The sequence below is a fragment of the Apium graveolens genome, chromosome 6 (genome assembly GCF_009905375.1).
Source record: "Apium graveolens cultivar Ventura chromosome 6, ASM990537v1, whole genome shotgun sequence".
Taxonomy (NCBI): domain Eukaryota; kingdom Viridiplantae; phylum Streptophyta; class Magnoliopsida; order Apiales; family Apiaceae; genus Apium; species Apium graveolens.
The window spans coordinates 18,342,840-18,360,821 of record NC_133652.1 but is presented as its reverse complement, the minus strand read 5'-3'; the positions used below and the strand labels follow the sequence as shown (position 1 = coordinate 18,360,821).

General features: G+C 38.0%; 1 protein-coding gene across 1 annotated transcript; it reads left to right on the top strand.

Annotated features, from left to right (window-relative positions):
- The first annotated feature begins 15,942 nt into the window (after positions 1 to 15,942).
- On the top strand, positions 15,943 to 16,809 carry LOC141664705 (uncharacterized). The gene has a single exon (XM_074470659.1). It carries the CDS (start codon positions 15,943 to 15,945, stop codon positions 16,807 to 16,809), a length of 867 nt encoding a protein of 288 aa, XP_074326760.1.
- Positions 16,810 to 17,982: the final 1,173 nt, after the last annotated feature.

The window sequence follows — 17,982 nt, the reverse complement described above, 5'->3', positions numbered from 1 at the left end:
TTGGCAAGAGTTCTTATTATCTTAGTGAACTTATTATCTTAACGTCACATCATCTCTGAGGTTTATAACGCTTGGCTCTGATACCATTTCTGTAACACCCCCAAATCCGGGGTCGGGGATCTGGGTTGTCACGAGTTCCATTTCCCTTAATAATACTTAATCTTAATAATCAACCAACTACTGCGTACTGTGACCCCACAATATACACACACACACCACAAGTTATAGTCTCAGAGATGAATACCAAAAATAACACAAGTCATTTTATTCCACAATTATAAACCATTACACCTTAAAAGGGTTTCTGAATAAATTTACATATTCTTTGCCATTATTACAATTCATAAGTATACATAAGTCTGGTACATCAAAAGTTGAAAGCCTAGCCTATTGGTAGTTCCTACCTCAGCTACAACGGCATCAACGCCCACAGGAAACTGCGGAACGTTTCCTATCCACTCACGAATTGGGAGCTTGGTCCTGTTCATCTTGTCTATCTGTTATTGTGTGATGAAAGAAGAAATCAAGGGTGAGCAACAAGCCCACCAAAATAATATGTATAATAATTTACAATATGTGAGCATCCTCATAGTACTCATGAAAGTCTTGGTCAAAAAGGAATGAACCAAGTTTGATATCTTATCGCGACCAAGTCGTAAAATATTCAGTATATATGTATATATACTTTTCAAAATCTTGGAAGTCCTATTCCATGCATAATATATACAGAGTTCCAGTTTATAACTGTATAAAAATATCGTTGCAAGGTGATCTCATATATATAACCATGTCTCAACGTTTTTGTGAAAATCTTTGTCATGCATAAGATAATCATTAACCAGATATAAGTTGAAAAGATGAAGTTACAAGATACTCCAATATACTTATATATTTTCCGAATACTACTTGAACTACCACCGTTCAAGGTACAATCAGTTTCAAAAGTTCATCACATAGATGAGACTACAAGAAAAGACTTGGATAGATTCAATCTTTGAAATATCATTATAAATAATGAAGTTACGAGATATTCATTAAGTCCCGATATATATATACACCTATATATATATACATTTCATACACTCCTTGAAAACCTCTGTTATAAAAATTATAAACAGAGTTGCAATATCCAATGAATTTGGAAAGGAGAAAACCTTGGCATAAACCTGATATCTTGTTGATCAGGAAAAGATACAAATAAGTAACCTTTTCTACTAGTAGATGGATGAATCCCCCACCGGTCATCACCCTGGTCTCATTAGGACCTTGTGCTAGACCACCACCCGGCCTCTTACGCGTTGATGGGCTGCCACCCAGCCACTTACACTTTGATAGACCGTACCCCGGCCTGTCGCTTATGCCGACTCAATTAATTGGACTTACTTCCCGAATGTTGGGTAAGTAATCAATTCATTTATCAAAATAACAACCTTGTTGTGAATATAAAATACACCACAGAGCCGGATCCCTCATGTTTTGAGCGAGTATTTAAATCCCCTTCGAAAGGAGGATCTTAAATATAAAAAAATGAGTTTTGGGATCCGCCCTAACTTTTAAAAATCATTTTAAAGACTCGAAAATATTTTTAAGAATGTTTGGAGTAATGCTGATTTAATAAAATAAATCAGTCCCAATATATTAGAAAATATCTAAATATTATTATTTAAATAATATTCCCATTAAGAATAATCTTTATAAAAATAATTGAAGTAGAAGTTTTAAAACTCATACTTGAAATGAATATTAAATAACCAAAGATATACTTATACGAAAGTACGATCTTTATTTGAATAATCAAAAATAAGTTTGATTATCAAAACATTATTCTTTAATAAAACAAAGAACATTATTTAGTAAATAAGCGGAGTCATAAGTCCTCGAATAAATATTCAAAATAATATTCATTAAATAGAATAAACAGAGTCATAAGTCCTCGAATGAATATTCAAGATAATATTCCTTAAATAAAATAAACTGAGTCATAAGTCCTCGAATGAATATTCAAAATAATATTCATTAAATAGAATAAACAGAGTCATAAGTCCTCGAATGAATATTCAAGATAATATTCCTTAAATAAAATAAACCGAGTCATAAGTCCTCGAATGAATATTCAAAGTAATATTCATTAATAAAAATAAAGTTATCGAATAAACCTTATTCGATTAATAGTTTTGAAAACTATATCTATATATATATAAATATATAATATACTCGAGAACATCGACTCCCGGTTTTAGAAAATGTTCGTCTTTGGGTCCCCTATACTAAGGGTATACGCAACTACTGCTTATCTCTAGCATAGGTATTATGCAATTATAAGCATTGGAATCAACAGATAGATATCAAGATTACTAAACAGACATGCATATAAACCATATCAGCATGCTCCAATATATTGCAAGATTTGCTAATTAACCATCATGCATCTATCACAAGATAATGCATATACATGTATACATCACAACAACAGTTTAACGGGTAGAAAACTTGCCTGAGTGTTCCCGGATAGACTTAAGCTTAGAACAACATAAGTCGGAATTAAACCCCGGTCGCTTAAGAAACTAGACTTTAACCAATTGAACCCTAACGTTCGCTCATGGTCACTTCTACGCTTAACGAATCACATAAGTCGTTCGAGTACCCTTGGCTCCACCATTTTAATAAATTGACCATTAAGAATTTTAAGGCAATTCTTTCACGAATACCCTACCAACTGCCTAATCCACTTTACATAATTGTTTCATACTCCAATTAGTCATTTAAGGGCCTTAATCAAGGTTTTAAAGTAAGGCGAGGGGTAATGGTTCGTTCTCGAAACGCCGTTACTTAAAACGGTCGTTTCTCCTAAACCGTACATCGGATTCAAGCGAACCACATATCAAAACGAAGCTCGTAACATGAAATATCTAATCATGGTAATGGTCAAAACTGAACAGTGAATTCACGGGTCCTGATGTTAAGAACAAAAGCAGTCTAAGATAAATCGGAAATTACGACGGCTATACTTTAGCGATTCCCAAATTTTTACTATACTAATTCACATCAAACCAACTTCAGATCCATTTATAGGCTACTGATTTAAGTCAAAATAAGCTCAAGGATCTCAATCCAATCAAATATTATAACATCTCCAAATTCAACTAAACTACTTAACAATTAAGCTCAAATCATGCTTATCATTCAAATTACTACTCATCCATCCAAACCATCTCAAAACTTCAACATTCAAACTTATTACTAAAGGGTGTGAAGATTTATACCTTTCTTGGAGGGTGGAAAGTTACTAGGGAGCCTCAAAGAACCTTGATCTATCCTTATATAACCTTGATCTTGCAAATGAAATCAAGAAACACAAAGTTATAATTTGAAAACACTATTCACCCTAATCTTTGGTGAATTAATTAGCTATGAATCCATTTGAATCAAGAGCTTAAAATCATACCAAAGCTAAGTTATGAAATGTAGAATCCATAAAAACAAACCATGGAATTTATGCTTGAGTGGAGCTTGGACTCTGGATTTTTCTTCCTTGCTTTTTCTTTGAAAGCCGAGAGCAAAGATGAAAATGGGGAGAAGAAATGCTTCTTGCTTGGTTGCCTAGGTATTTGTGTGATGATTTTTGTTTTGTTTCTTTGTTTATGGCTTGGCTAATTTTTTTGGATTTTCCATGGTAACTTTTGCATGGCCAAGAATCAACCAACAACACACTTCCTTTTATCATGCTTAGGTCATCATTCTTATGTCATCCAATTGCCACATGTCTTCTCCATGTAGTGTGACGGCATCATCATCCACTAACCTCTTTGATTAACCCCTAATTTCTTGGCTAATGACCGCTTATCTGTTATACGGTTCGCTTAACTTTTGTTCTCGTTTATCGTTTGAGGGATCATACTCGGGATCTTATTATTTGGGTTCCCCTAAACCTTTTTCAATATTTTATATTCCTTTTATGATCCTCTCTTATAATCCTTTTAATCATGTTATCTTATACTCAATTCTTTCGGTATCCGGTGGATTTTCGAGAAAAATCAAAGTGTTCGAATTTGGATTCTGACGATCTTTACATACACTTATTTACTTTATGGAACACTAATACGATCTTAGAATTTCCATAACAGTACTCCTATATAGTGTGGTCTGATAATTTTCCTTAATCAGCAAAAGTTACTATTCATCCGTGTTTCAAAAATTCCAAAAATTGGGGTTATTACAATATCCATTGGAACAGTAGTATGGTTATCCGACGGATGACTGTTGTTAGGCTTATCCGTCGGGATACAATCACTACTCGACGGATGATGAATATACATCGGGATAGAAGAAATGAATGAGTTTGGAGTGGAGACTATTATAGACTCTGTGCAGATTGATGAAAATTTAGGCACAGATGTCTCAACAAACTCAGAAAGAAATGGCAAGTGAGCCAACAAATCATCTAAAAGATGATGCTCACTTGCTTGGATTTTTGGCTTCTCTACAAGAGTTAAAGATGGAGAATTTGGTAGTGATGTATTGATCATATCAACATCCAGTGAGTGTGTGGGTGAATTTGGTGTTTCAGGGGCTTCAATTGTTAAAGATTTTGGCTGTGACTCAACATTTATTGGAGTCACATCAATCTGACTTTGAGAAGGAGCAGTGACTGGATCTTTAGCACTAGTTTGCATTGTGTGTGTTCCCTTTGCATCCCCAAGGCTTTTTGATCTTTTCTTTCTAGCATAAGTTTATGGTGAACTAGTGTCCCTACCCCTCTTGGCTAGTGCTCCTGGTTGGGAGCTTGTTTCAATAGTAACATCCTTTTGGGAGGATGAAACTAGAATTGAGCTAATTTCCTTATTAACAACCACAGTTTGTTGGGAAACTGTGGTGTGGCTAGGCTTGGGTACACTCAACTCACCAGTCTTATCCTTAGGGTTTCTTTGATTTTCACCCGGTCCCTCACCTTGCTCACTCACCTTCACACTCCCCTATTTGTGTTTAGTGGATTTTGTAACTGATTTCTTTTGAAAGAAACCAGAGGGGGCTTTCTTAGATTTGGGTTTAGAAATTGTTGTTTTGGTAGCTTGGGTAGGCATCTGTTGGGTCATTGACACAGATGCCATTGCTACACTAGAAGGCAAAGAAATGTGTGAGGTTGGAAGAGTGGAGACAATAGAACTTACCTCACTTACCTGAGGTCCCTCCATGATTGGAAAATAAAGGAGAGGCACATCTTTGTCGTGATTTGTCCTGTTGAGATCTGCAATAATCCTCCTTTCTTGAACCCAACAATTCAGCTTGTTAGTTGGGTTCTCAATTTCAATGTTCTCAATGAGATGGTTAGCAAGCATCATAAATAATCTAGCATAGTAGACACTTTTGCCTCTCTTATTCAGTTCTCCTAACTTAAAACCTAACTCAAACAAGACCTAGTCACTAAAATTAAAGTACTTATCAGTAACTAGCATGTTAAGCATGGAAATGTTAACAGAATCAAAGTTACTAATCTTACAAGAAAATGCCTTAGTTACCACATCACACAAAAAGCTCCATTCCTTTCTAAGACCTAACCTCCTAATTTCACTTAACTTTGAAGTGGAAAGTGCATGGCCCATGGAATTTAGCATGTTAACTATATCAGTGTCTGTGTGTGGAACAGTAGCAGTATTATCAAGAATTCTAAAGCATGCTTTGACAATGTCACTATTAATGCAAAATTGCTCACCTTTGAGAGTGAAAGTGATGGTCTTGTCAGTAGAGTTATACACTGCAGTTGTCCATATCTCCTCCATAACTTCACAGTAGATTGTGGGTGATTCCAGCATAGCATAACTGAGTTTACGGCTTTTCACAAAATCCATCATCTTGTGAAACTCTCCATACTGTTGAATCTCCTTGTTTACAAGAGCAATGATGTTGTTCTTTTCGTAGATATATCCAGTTTGAGACATGATTTTGACGACTGGTGCCATTGTTAGAGAATAAGAAATTCGCAGAGAGAGTTTTTGCTTTGGAGAAGAAAGGAAGTTAGAGCAATTGAATTGAGAATGATAAAAGAGTAAAATAAAAATGAATTCTGCTTTTATACTATCTCAGAAATAAACTGTCAAAATAATAAAGAGAAATAAAGTGACCAATCAAAATAGCCCAAAATAGTCGTTTAAAGATAAATAAACTGTAAAAATTCTTTCACTTATCTGTCATGTCATGCTTATAAACTGTAAGTATACTCAATGGATAATTTTCAGAGTTTTAATGGCTAAGATTGAGACAATTCGATGGATGAGGATAAATAAGATCCGTCGGGTTATAAAATACTCCAGAAAAATAATTGATTTTATTAACAAATAATATTCCGACGGATGATCAAACTCAATGGATAATGAGCATCTGTCGGGATGTAAATTTTGACTTAGCCAAAATTTCATCAAAAACAGAAAAATCAATTAAGTTTCTGGCTGTATTCCACTTGCAAAAATATCTGAAATAATTCAAGAATAATTAAGCATACCTAACTCACTTACCAACCTTAAGAAAGTGGATTCATCAAGTGGCTTGGTAAACATATCTGCAAGCTGCTTTTCACTTGGAATAAAATAAAGTTCCACGGTACCATTCATCACATGTTCCCTAATGAAGTGGTACTTGATGTCTATGTGCTTTGTTCTTGAATGTTGCACTGGATTTTCAGTGATGGCAATTGCACTTGTGTTATCATAGAAAATGGGAATTCTATTCACTTGTAGACCATAGTCCAACAATTGGTTTTTCATCCATAAAATTTGTGCACAGCAACTACCAGCAGCAATATATTCAGTTTCAGTTGTAGAAGTAGAAACTGAACTTTGCTTTTTACTGAACCAGGTTACAATCTTGTTCCCTAGAAATTGACAGGTTCCTATTGAAGCTTGAATAACTCACATTGCTTACAAGTAGAACAACTAAACTTACAGAGAAATGCTACATAATATAGCTTGAAAATGTTTCTCTGAAAATGTGTGTGCTTAGTTAGTTATTTGTTGCTCTACTAGCTACACTTGGTTTATATATCACCAATTTTACATGACAATAAGACAAGATAATAAAACAAAACATATCTAGTCTAACTCCATGCTACTTCACTACTCTATTCTAGCATCTTTGAATATCTTCATAATAGTATGGAAATGGTAATGTTTCTTTATTCTCAAATCCCTGCTAAACAGGCTGCCACATTCCTTTTGCAAACACTCGATGCATGTGACTGTGTTGTCACTGTCAACAGATATTTGAATTTGATCATCCGTCGGATACGTGCTTGTCATCCGTCGGGTAGCTTTGTTGATCATCCGTCGGGTAGCTTTGTTGATCATCCGTCGGGTAGCTATTTGTCACTTGACTCAATTTCACTTATGCAGAATTACAAGACATCTCATATTTACAATTAATCAGCCTATTCTGCATATCTACTAGTAGTCAACATGACTCATATGCTCCTAAAGAATCTACACAAAGTTATTTGCAGAAATGTGCTACAATACTTATTATTACATAAGCTACTCACTCGATGGATGTCAAATCATCATTTGTGGGGACTATATTAAATCATCCGTCGGGACTATATTTGATCATCCGTTGAGTGCTACAAAATTCACTAAGTTAAATCTACTAAGGTGTTTTGTTTAATTTATCATCAAGTTCACAACATATTCCTAACACAAATAACAAAGAAAACAAGCATCCAAGATTACAACTTAAGCAAAGAATCACAAGTAAAAACAAGATCTTCTTCTCCTTCGTTGTATTGTGCTATTAGGTCTTCTTGCTACTCTTTCCTTGCTCTCCTCCTTATGAGAAACGTCATTTAAAAGTCCTTAAATACCAGCCTAATAGATCAGGAGTCGAGCAAATCGATCTTCTAATAGAATCAGGATTTCTGAAAATCGACCTAGCGCGGCTGCCCTAAAATTCAGTGCGGCCGCCCTGAGTTCCTACCAAATGAGTGCGGTCGCTCCCAAGAGTAGCGCGGCCGCCCTGAGCTTCTGAAAAAACTGGATTTTTCTGCTTTCTTGACCTTCTCATGCTGGTTTCTTATGCGCAATCAACCGAGGTTCCATACTAACACTCTTTCAAGCATAAAATATGTAAAATCAAATCCTTCTTTCGAATATGCCCTGAAATGCAAACAATATAAAAAACATCAAAAATACAAACAACTTGAGTACAAAACACCAATTCGAGCCTTTACGAAGCATTCGAAGTGGATATAAATGCCACTTATCAGTACTTCATCAACTAGATCCAGGGCTAGCTTTTGCCCTTCCTCGTTTTCTTCAGCATTGTACGCTTGGATCCTGGGAGATGAGTACGATATTTCCACAGGAACAACTACCTCCGCTCCATATGCCAACATAAAGGGTGTCGCTCCGGTAGTGACTCTACAAGTAGTCCGATAAGTCAAAAGTATTGGGAGTATTTCATCCACCCAATTATTCCTGGATATTTCAATCCTCTTCTTCATCCCATCTAGAATTATACGATTTTCCACTTCCGCTTGGCCGTTGTCTTGTGGATGAGCTACGGAGGTAAACTGCAACTCGATCTTATTCTCCTCGCAATAATTCCTGAACTCTTCATTGTTGAACTGTGTTCCATTATCGGTGACCAGGATACGAGGGATTCCATATCTGCACATGATCTTTTTGCCACAGGAATTGTGCAACCTGTTTGGTTGTGATCTTGGCTAAAGGTTTAGCTTCAATCCACTTAGTAAAATTATCTATAGCTACAATCAGGAACTTTCTTTGTGCAGTGGCCATGGGAAAAGGTCCAAGTATATCCATTCCCCACATGGCAAAGGGAATGGGTGAATCGATAGAAGTCAGCATCTCAGGGGGCTGTCGAACAACCGGTTCATGTTTCTAACAACGATCACACTTTTTCACATATTCTTTGGCATCGGCCATCATCTCTGGCCAATATAAGCCTAAACGAATTATCTTGTGTGCCAAGGCTCTACCCCCCAGGTGTTGCCCGCAAATACCTTCGTATACTTTTTCGAGACCCAAACGCGTCTCATCAAGCCTGAGACATCTTAAGTAAGAAACCACATAAGATCTTTTGTATAAAATTCCATCGATCAAGGAATATCTCAGTACCCGCACGACCCACTTTCGTGTTTCACACACATTATTTGGAAGCCATCCAGTTTGAATATGGTCCTTAATGGGATCCATCCATGATGTCCCCAGCCCTATAGAGGCTACAAGCTTAATATCAATGCTTCGTGTCTTCAAAATACGGAAGTATACACTCCCTGAACTTTTCTCTATCTCTGATGAGGCGAACTTAGATAATGCATCTGCCTTAGCATTTTCCTCTCTAGGAATGTGCTCAACATGGCATTCATCGAACTGAGTCATCACGACCCTCACTAAGCGGATATATTTGGCCATTATTTCATCTCTTGCCTCAAACTCCCCCTTGACCTGGGATACCACTAGCTTTGAGTCCCCATAAACTTTCTAGTTTTTGACTCTCAACGTCCATGCTAAGCCAAGGCCAACTATCATGGCTTCATACTCGGCCTCATTATTGGTGTTTGAAAAATCTAATTTCATAGCATATTCAATCAAGAATCCATCCGGGCTTTATTAAACAAGCCATGCTCCACTTGAATTTGTTTTTGATGCTCCATCAAAATAGAGAACCCGATATTCCTTCTCTTTAGCGCCCTCTTCTTCATCTCCTTTGTTACCTTCCGTGTCTTGAGGTACAGTATCTTCCTGCCCTCGACTTCTTGGTTGGGTATGGTACACTCCACCACGAAGTCAGCCAATACCTGGGCTTTTATTCCATTTCGCGGCTTGTACTTGATGTCAAATTCTCCCAACTCTGTTACCCATTTAATCAGTCTCCAACTAGCTTTGGGACTGTGAATGATGTTTCTCAAAGGCTGATTTGTTAGTACCTTAATCTTATGAGCTTGGACGTAAGGACGCAACTTCCTTGAGGCTATCACCAAGGCCAAAGCAAATTTTTCAATAGTCGAATAATTCAACTCTGCTTCATGCAGAATCTTACTGACATAGTATATGGGATTCTGGATTTTAAGTTCCTCTTTAACCAACACAACACTCAAGGCATTGTCTGAGACGACCAAATATAAGTACAAAGTTTCATTCAGGACTGGTTTAGCCAACAACGAGGCTTAAACAATGTATTTCTTTAATCCTTCGAACGCTTCTTGACTTTCCTAGGTCTATATAAAATCTTTTACTTTCTTCAAGGCTTTGAAGAATGGCAAGCACTTGTCTCCAGATTTATAGATAAATCGTCATAAGGCAGCAACCCTTCCAATAAGTTTCTGAATATCTTTAATAGACCGTGGAGGCCCCATGTCCAAAATGGCCTTTATCTTGTTAGGATTTGCTTCAATTCCTATATTGGAGACTATCAATCCCAAAAACTTTCCAGATCCCACTCCGAAAGCACACTTTGCAGGATTTAGCATCATTTTGTGGTATCTAAGGACCTCAAAGGCTTCCCTCAAATGGGTTATGTGGTCAGTCTTCACAAGACTCTTGACTAACATGTCATCTACATAAACTGCATAGTTTTTCCAATAAGATCTTTGAAAATCTTATTTACCAACCTTTGATAGGTAGCTCATGTATTCTTAAGACCAAACGCCATAACAAGATAACAAAAAACACCAAAATCAGTGATGAATGATACCTTTGGGATATCATCCTATTTGCTTTTATCTAGCTTAATAGGATCGTCCTTCAGGGGCTTAGGCAAACGAATATCCCTATCTCTTTAGATTTCCATTAAGATCTGACTCCTAGGATCATTCAGTTTAGCATATTCGGTGAACTTTTGTGCGGGTCCTCCCTTCTTTGGGGTTAAATCAGCGTTTTGCTCAGTTCTAAGATAATTGTCTTCAGCATTATATTCTAGATCAGTCTTTTGCTTCTTGCAACCAACGGGCTCATTATTCACCACCGTCTTCCCCATGCTTTCCTCCACCTTGATATACTTCACGACCCTATTTTGGACATGTAACATGCTTTCAGGGGGCGGTTGGCTAATGACATCTTGAAGAACTTATCCCTAGTTCCCTGCTGCAGTGCTATCATAGCCACCTCGTCATCAAGGTCTGGGACCTTCAAAGCTTCTTTGGTGAAACAGTTCAGATAGTCTCTCAAGGACTCACTTACTCTCTGCACAATACTCATGAGAGATGCTGAACTCTTCTCATGCACTCTTCCACTGATGAACTGCTTAATGAAAGCTTGACTTAAGTCTCCAAAGGATCCAATTGAATTTGGAGGCAAATGGTTATACCACCTTTGAGCCATTCCCGACAGGGTTTGAGGAAAGGTCTGACACTTAATAGCGTCGTTCACGGGCTGTAGCAACAGTGCATTAGAGAATGTTCTGACATGATTAGCGGGATCCCCAGTGCCATCAAAAGCTTTAATGGTGGGCATCTTAAACTTCCTTGAGATGTGGGCATTCATTATCTCTTCGGTGAATGGTGGAGTTGGATCATCAAGATCTCCTAGGGACCTGAGATCACTTGGATAAGCCCTTGGGGCAGCAGCTCTTCTCGGTATTGGACCATCCATCAAGTGCACCTCCAAGTCACGCTTCAGCCTTTGGATCTTAGCTTCGTGAGCCCTGATCCTCTCTTATACTTCTTGGGAATTCGTCCCTCGTGTGCTCCTAGGGCGTTGATTAGCATCAGGTATTGATTCTTTACCAGCACGCCTCCTTCTTGGAGCCAGATCATCATCTGAAGATTCGAAGTCTCTCTTAGTATAAGGCCTAGGGAATTCTTGATCCTCCGAAATAGGAGACAAACCACGTATGTAATGGGGAGTCTACCCTTGTGCTTCACTCCGATTGGAGTGCCCACTCCCTCCAACCTCTGGGTATAATGGCATCCCGTAAAGGGGGTTAGTGGTCATAATTGTTGAATACTCATACCCAACAGGTTAAGGATTCACAGGTGCTAGTAGCTACTGAAATTGGGGATTCGTCCCTTGAAGAGTAGGAGTATTCGTCCCTTGAGGTTGTGACTCGGTTGTTCCCACCAGAGTTCCTTCTTGGTAGTGGCATAGGTTGAATGTGGGGGTATCTCTACCAATGACCAAATTAGTTGGGTTATCTCAGCTGGTGTTCTTTCAGGGGCGTTGTTTCCGCTCCATGTTCTCACCATGGTTGTTATTATGCTTTCCCACAGATGGCGCTAAATGTTATGGATTAAAAACTAGGTCGTATTTATTGCTAGGGTTCGTGAGCTTCGAGACTCGATTTGACTGCTCTTGTGTTTCATGACTCAATCTGCCTTAACAAGATGCCTACGTACCTTGTTGTGTGCCAAGGATCAAGTCAAAAATGTAGTTCTAATTTATGGGGTGAGGCCCCTTATATTGGCATGGAAAGCCTTGAAATTAGATTAGGGAAAGGAGATTTGGTGGACAGGTCTCAGATTTAGAGTGGACTTTGGAGTCCTAGGAAGTAGGAAACTGATTCCTTACCTTATGAGACCTCTTGGAGGCTAATCCACAAGGATTCATATCCTTAATAGGACTTTTCCCAACAGCTGATTTTTCCCATATTTATTAGCTACGAAAATAATTAATATTCAGGGCTATTGGGCCTTCATAAATGGGCCTTGTATGTAGTCCAAGCCAAATGCAATTAATGCAATATTAATAACACAATCAAGGTTTATTGTATCTCCTATCATACTGCATCGCACAAAACGAGACAGTAAATATATTTGGTTTTCTATTTCAACAGTCAACTAGTAACTTGACTAGTACTTTTTACTAGTTTTTAGTCCCATACTGATGTTTTAATTTTTAAAAAAATATTTATAAATTATCCAATCTTATAGATGTCAATATCTATACAGTTTAGTGATATGATAAAAAATTTAGAAAAAAATATTAATATTTGGTTTGCTATTTTGACAGTCAACTAGTAGTTTGACTAGTACTTCTTACTAGTGTTTAGTCTCATATTAATGTTTTGATTTTTTAAAAAATGTTTATGAATGATCCAACCTTACAGATGTCAATATCTATATATTTAAGTGATATGATAAAAAATTTAGAAAAAAAATGCATTTGGTTTGCTATTTTAACAGTCAATTAGTAGTTGGCCAGTACTTCTTACTAGTGTTTAGTCCCATACATATATTTCAATTTTTTAAAAAATATTTATGGATGATCCAACCTTACGGATGTCAATATCTATATAATTTAGTGATATGATTAAAATTTTAGAAAAAATAATTGTATTTGGTTTGCTATTTTAACAGTAAACTAGTAGTTTGACTACTACTTCTTACTAGTGTTAAGTGTCATACTGATATTTCGAATTTTTAATAAATGTTTATGAATGATCCAATCTTATATATGTAAATATATATATTTTTTAGTGATATGATCAAAATTTTAAGAAAAAATTAATTATATTTGGTTTTCTATTTTAACAGTCAACTAATAGTTTTACTAGTACTTCTTACTATTGTTTAGTCTCATATTGATGTTTCGATTTTTTTTAAAATGTTTATGAATGATCCAACCTTATGATATCAATATCTATATATATTAGTGATATGATAAAAAATTAAAAAAAATAATTGTATTTGATTTGTTATTTTAATAGTCAACTAGTAGTTTGACCAGTACTTCCTACTAGTATTTAGTCTCATACTCATGTTTCAATTTTTTAAAAAAATGTTTATGAATGATCCAACTTTAACGATGTCAATATTCATATATTTTACTGATATGATAAAAAAATTTAGAAAAAAATAAATATATTTGGTTTGCTATTTTAACAGTCAAGTAGTAGTTTGACTAGTATTTACTAGTGTTAGTCCAATACCGATGTTTCAAATTTTTGAAAAATATTTATGAATTATCCGACCTTATCAATATCTATATATTTTAGTGATATGATAAAAAATTTAGAAAAAAATAAATGTATTGGGATTAATATTTTTAACAATCAACTGGTAATTTGACGGGTACTTCTAACTAGCGTTTAATCACATACCGATGTTCCGATTTTTAAAAAATGTTTATAAATGATCCAATTTTACGGATGTCAAGATTTATATATTTTAATGATATGATAAAAAAATTTAGAAAAATATAAATGTATTTCAATCATTAGATCTCGATTATTTTAACAAATAAAGTATAATTAAACAGAATTCTAAATTTGACAACACACTCTTGTTAATGAAATTTATCATAAAATTGATCAAAATCACAATTTCAATTTTTTTATTAAAATATTAACTTTTTAAAATAAATTATAAAAATATAATATTTTAAGAAAAAGATTAACAAATTACAATATTTTTTATAGATATTATCTGAATTTTAATTTTCATAATAGAAAATACATAATATACGAAGTCGGTTGAATTTATGAATTGGCACTCCTAAATTCAATTGACTGTGGTTGTATTTAGTTTTAGCCCGTCAGTGATTCAAGTACTAAAATATAATTCTAACGGTTAGTTTTATATTTTATAAAAAAATTAAAAATTAATATTATTTAACTCCTACCCCCCCCCCCTTCTCTCATCATTCAACCACCATTCCCCGCTCCCTCTCCCTCAATTTTTCCTTCTTTAAGCACAACACCTCCTGTACATACACAAACCTTATCACCGTACCCAACTTTAACCAACACTTAAAACAAAGCATTCTACACAAACACATTTCTGTTACAAATTCTATCAAACACTTGACATGCATTATCAACTAAACCTAAATCAAAGAACATACCTGTTGGTTATAGACCCAACAAGACCCATCGAACGAAGGCCCAATGTACAATTAAGCTACTGGGCCGAAGGTCCTTCAGGCCCGCGAGACGAAGGCCCGCGGAAGTCCCAGGCCAAGGCCCACTCTTCTTCCAGGCCATTGGAAAGGATAAGAGGCATAATGCCCCCTTTTCACTCCCTCCTTAATAACGAGTAACAGATGAGCATTCATGAGTAATATGGGTATAAAACCCCCTGGAGAGTAAGACAACAGAGGGACATTCTCACATACACTCTACTTTTCTTGTGTTATTTACCCACATTTACAACCAGATTCTTATTCTCACACCGGAGGTGAATCGGGGGTATCCACCCTCGCATTCTCTTCACTTTCAGGTACCGGCTGAAGGTATTCTTAAGGCAGCCGAAGCCTGTTCACTAAGCCGAAGGAGTCTGGGCATAACATTTGGCGCCATCTGTGGGAACACGAGAGTTACAAACTGAGAACGAGAACATGACAGAAATAATTCATGAGCATTCACCGTCGCCTAGTTTTTCTGACAAAGGACAACCATCCACCCTAGTGGACGGAGATGGGGACATCACATTGACTCCCGAAGAAGAGACCTTACTCCTAAAGATCCGAGCAGAAAAGGCCACGGAGAAGGGCAAGGCCAAAACTGATCAAGCTGACAAGGAAGCAGAAGCCCGAGCGAAGCGAAAAGAGGCTGACGTGCTCCGGCTAAAGGCCCTGCAGCTTCAAAGAGGGGAGATTGAATTGCAAGAGCGAGCCTTGCGTGAAGCAATACGGTCCGACGAGCCGGGAACGAATAAGGATAGAAGAGAACATCGGTTGCATGACGAAGAAGATGAGTCTAACTCTGTTTGCATCCCCGAAGGAAAAGGACCAAACAACCTTTTTCTTCTAATTCGGATGAGGAACCCGATGGATCCCGCCTCAAGCTCAATCGCCTAGAGAAGGCCATGTTCGGCGATAGGAGGGCCGATAGAGAATCGGTCGTGATACAAGAAATTGAGCAGTATCGATCCCCCCAGGTGAAGAGAGGCAATTCCCTAAGATGAGCGAGTTCAATGGGAAAGGAGGCCCCGAGGACCACTGCGAAAAAGACGAACTCCTGATGGTTGGGATGGGTCACAATGATATTATGTTGTGAAAAATGTTCAAGACCTATCTCAAGGGGTCGGCTTCGATGTGGTACAAGTCCCTCAAGTCCAGGTCCATTGGATCCTACGAGCAGTTGAAGAAGAAGTTTTTGAAGTACTACTCGCACCTGTACCGGAAGGCGAAGGATACTGAAGCCCTGGTCCACTGCAGACAAAGGGCGAACGAAGAGTTGGGGGACTATCTTGCACGGTTTAAGGAAGAAGCTGGGATGGTCACTAATCTGGAAAAAATCAAGGAGATGGGCTTCTTAACGGCGGGGATGGACCCCTATATAGGTAAAAAGCTTCGCTCATCTTTTTACGATTTTCCCCCGAAATCCCTGAATGATATATATGTGAGAGGCGAGAACATTCGCCGAAAAATGGAAAGCATTGGGGGGTATAAGGATTCAAGAAGGGATGACCAATCAAAGCGAGCCGACAAATACGAAGGCTCAAGATCAGGCGCTGACCGAAGGGATAGTAGGAAAGAAGGAAGAAAAGAAACGGATTGTGGGGCCGAACGACGACGAGATAGAGATTCGGCCGTATTCACCCCTCTGAATGCGCCGATCTCCAAGATTCTCCATGAGATCAAGGGCAAACCCGGATTCGTCCGTCCCACCAAAATGAAGGTCCCAAACCACAAGAAGAACCCCGATAAATATTGCGACTATCACAGGGACAAGGGGCATAACACTGATGAGTGCTATCACCTCAAAAAGATCATTGAGCGTATGATCAAAGACGGCGAGCTTAATCAGTTCGTCCGAGATCTGAGAGATAGGCTTGGGCCGAAGGAGAATCAGGAGGAGGAGATAGAGGCCGAGGCGCCAGAGCGAAGGGACTGGATAAGGGGTGAAGTAAAAACTATATCTTGAGGCAACATCCTAGATAAGGATAGTAAGACAACCAAGAAGAAATATGCCTGACAAGTGTACAATCTATATCAGTTCGGGCAGGCAAAGGCCCATATGCCCATGACCTTCAGCACAGAAGACTATGAGGATGTCATTCGCCCATACGAGGACCCTCTTATCATCAATCCTATCATCGGGAAAAATAAGATATGGAAGGTAATGGTGGATACCGGCAGCTCGGCCAACATATTGCTTCACAAAACCTACTGTAAGATGAACTTGGCCGGAGAACAGCTTGAGCCCTGCAATGAGGCTCTCCTTTACGCCATCGGAGGGCATCCCATTCAGTTTGAAGGAAAAATTACTCTCCCAGTCCTCCTAGGCAAATTGCCATATACTATTGAGAAGCCAGTAAAATTCTACGTGGTTCGGATCGAAAGCCCGTACAATGCAATATTTGGGAGGCCCTTATTGTCAACCTTTGAAGCGGTGGAGTCTATACCCTATCTTAAGCTCAAGTTCCCAACTAAGAAAGGGGTAGGAAAAATGAGGGGTGATCAGAAAACCGCCCGAATCATAATGCTGGAAGATCTCGAGAAGGATCAGGAATACGAAGGGCCGGACGGAACTGGAAAGAAGAAGCGGGTTGTATCTGAGCCCAGCGAAAGCCGAGAAACATTGAATATTGAGCTGGAGAAATTTGGGGCCGACCTCTCGAGCCCGATTGCCGAACCCACAGCAGAAATCGAAGAAGTGGAATTGTACGCGGGCCATTCGGGAAAGATGGTTCGGATTGGAAAAACATGGGGGCAGATCTGAAGACGAAGGTAATAGCTGTCATTCAGCAATAACATGTTGTGTTCTTCTGGGGGCCGGAAGACATGCCCGGTTTGGATCCCAAGACGGCAAAATACTGCTTGAATGTGCAGCCCGAGGCCAAACCGGTGAAGCAGAAGAAGAGGACATTTGCAGTCGAACGACAGAAGGTCATAGAGGCCGAAGTAGAAAAATTGTTGGAAGCTAAATTTATCAAAGAAATTGAATATCCCGACTGGCTGGCCAACGTGGTGGTCGTCAAGAAGTCAAATAGGAAGTGGAGGATGTGTGTGGACTATACGGATCTCAATAAAGCATGTCTGAAGGATCACTACCCCTTGCATAATATCGACCAACTGATAGACGCCACGGCAGGAT